Source organism: Austrofundulus limnaeus, unplaced genomic scaffold (assembly GCF_001266775.1).
Source record: "Austrofundulus limnaeus strain Quisiro unplaced genomic scaffold, Austrofundulus_limnaeus-1.0 Scaffold495, whole genome shotgun sequence".
Lineage (NCBI taxonomy): Eukaryota > Metazoa > Chordata > Actinopteri > Cyprinodontiformes > Rivulidae > Austrofundulus > Austrofundulus limnaeus.
The window spans coordinates 334,973-336,609 of NW_013952897.1; the positions used below are offsets into that span (position 1 = coordinate 334,973).

Genomic DNA, 1,637 nt, shown 5'->3' on the forward strand with positions numbered 1-1,637 from the left:
CTACAGAGAAACAGGCTGAAGACTTCATCAAAGATCTGGAACAGGAGATCTCTGAGCTGATGAAGAGGAGCTCTGACCTCAAGCAGCTCTCACGCTCTGAAGACCACCTCCATTTCCTCCAGAACTTCAGCTCCCTGAAAGCTGCTCCACCAACCAAGAACTGGACCAAGGTCAGAGTCCATCCTCCATCATATGAGGGGACTGTGGTGAGAGCTGTGGCTCAGCTGGAGGAGGAGCTCAGGAACAAGATGAAGATGTTTGAGGCTGAGCTGAAGAGGGTCCAGAAGTTTGAGGTGGATCTGACTCTGGATCCTGAAACTGCTAATCCTTACCTCATCCTGTCTGATGATGGAAAACAAGTTCACCACAGTGATGTGAAGAAGCAGCTTCCAGACAACCCAGAGAGATTTTCTAAGTGTGCTAATGTTTTAGGGTCTCAGAGTTTCTCTTCAGGCAGATTTTACTTTCAGGTTCAGGTTAAAGGAAAAACTAAATGGGATCTAGGAGTGGTCAGAAAGTCCATCAACAGGAAGGGAGACATCACAGCGAGTCCTCAAAATGGTTTCTGGACTGTTTGGTTGAGAAATGGAAATCAGTACAAAGCTCTTGCTGGTCCAGGTGTTGATCTCAGTCTTCAGTCTGGTCCTGAGAAGGTGGGGGTGTTTGTGGATTATCAGGAGGGTCTGGTCTCCTTTTATGATGTTGATGCTGCAGCTCTGATCTACTCCTTCACTGGMTGCTGCTTCACTGAACCACTCTACCCGTTCTTCAGTCCCTGTAACAATGATGGAGGTAAAAACTCAGCTCCTCTGATCATCTGTCCTGTCAATCAATCAGCCTGATGTTTCTTCAAAAGTCAACAGTTCAGCTGGTTTTATTTCATTTTATCCACATTTATTTGGTTAGTTTTGATCTCAAACACAAAATTTCATCAATACTTATATGTAATTCTCTCTATTCTTTGATATTTTTAGTTTTTTTCACAACTGTTCAGCTTCTGATTTAGAATAAAACTGGAGATTAAATTGTTTTTAACATGTTTTATAATCATCCTGGTTCAGATGTTGAGGTGTTTATCTGATCTTAGCTGGAGTCTGAGTAAAAAATTGTTTTGTGTGTTAGTTTTTTTCCCTCTTAATCAAGAAAAAAAAAACATTTTCTATATGACTGGAAAAAATATTTTACTGAAGTAGGTAAAGGTGATTTAACATTTACCTACCTTTATCCTGACCTCTGCTGAGTCGACATGTAAATAATTTACTCTCCTGACTTCCTATGGTTACATTAAACTCTGTTTATCCATAACTAACTTAGTGTAAATACAAACTCGTCTCCTTCTATAATATTTAAAAATGTTTATTTAAAATCCACACAGAATCACTTTCTTCTGTTGCTGCCTGAATAWAAATGCTAGTTATATTGCGGTTTTGCTTCTTGTCAACAATAACAAAGAAAAACATTCTTAACTGTGACCATAAACAAAATAAAAATGTAATGTAAACTCATTTGTGATCATTTGTCATTAATGTCTTAATCTCAGTTATTTTAAAAACAAGATGCTTCATATACAGCGAGTAAAAATAAGTATTGAACACGTCAACATTTTTCTCAGTAAATATATTACTAGAGGTGCTAAT

The 1,637-nt window shown here is 38.2% G+C and overlaps 1 protein-coding gene across 1 annotated transcript in view; it reads left to right on the forward strand.

The window, feature by feature from the left end:
- Nucleotides 1-981, forward strand: part of LOC106530157 (E3 ubiquitin-protein ligase TRIM21) — a gene marked incomplete in the record, with an annotated part of 1,883 nt that extends 902 nt beyond the window's left edge. Inside the window, 1 exon segment of the mRNA XM_014025739.1 lies at nucleotides 1-981. Coding sequence (XP_013881193.1) covers nucleotides 1-842 — 842 coding nt within the window.
- Between the last annotated feature and the right edge of the window lie 656 nt (nucleotides 982-1,637).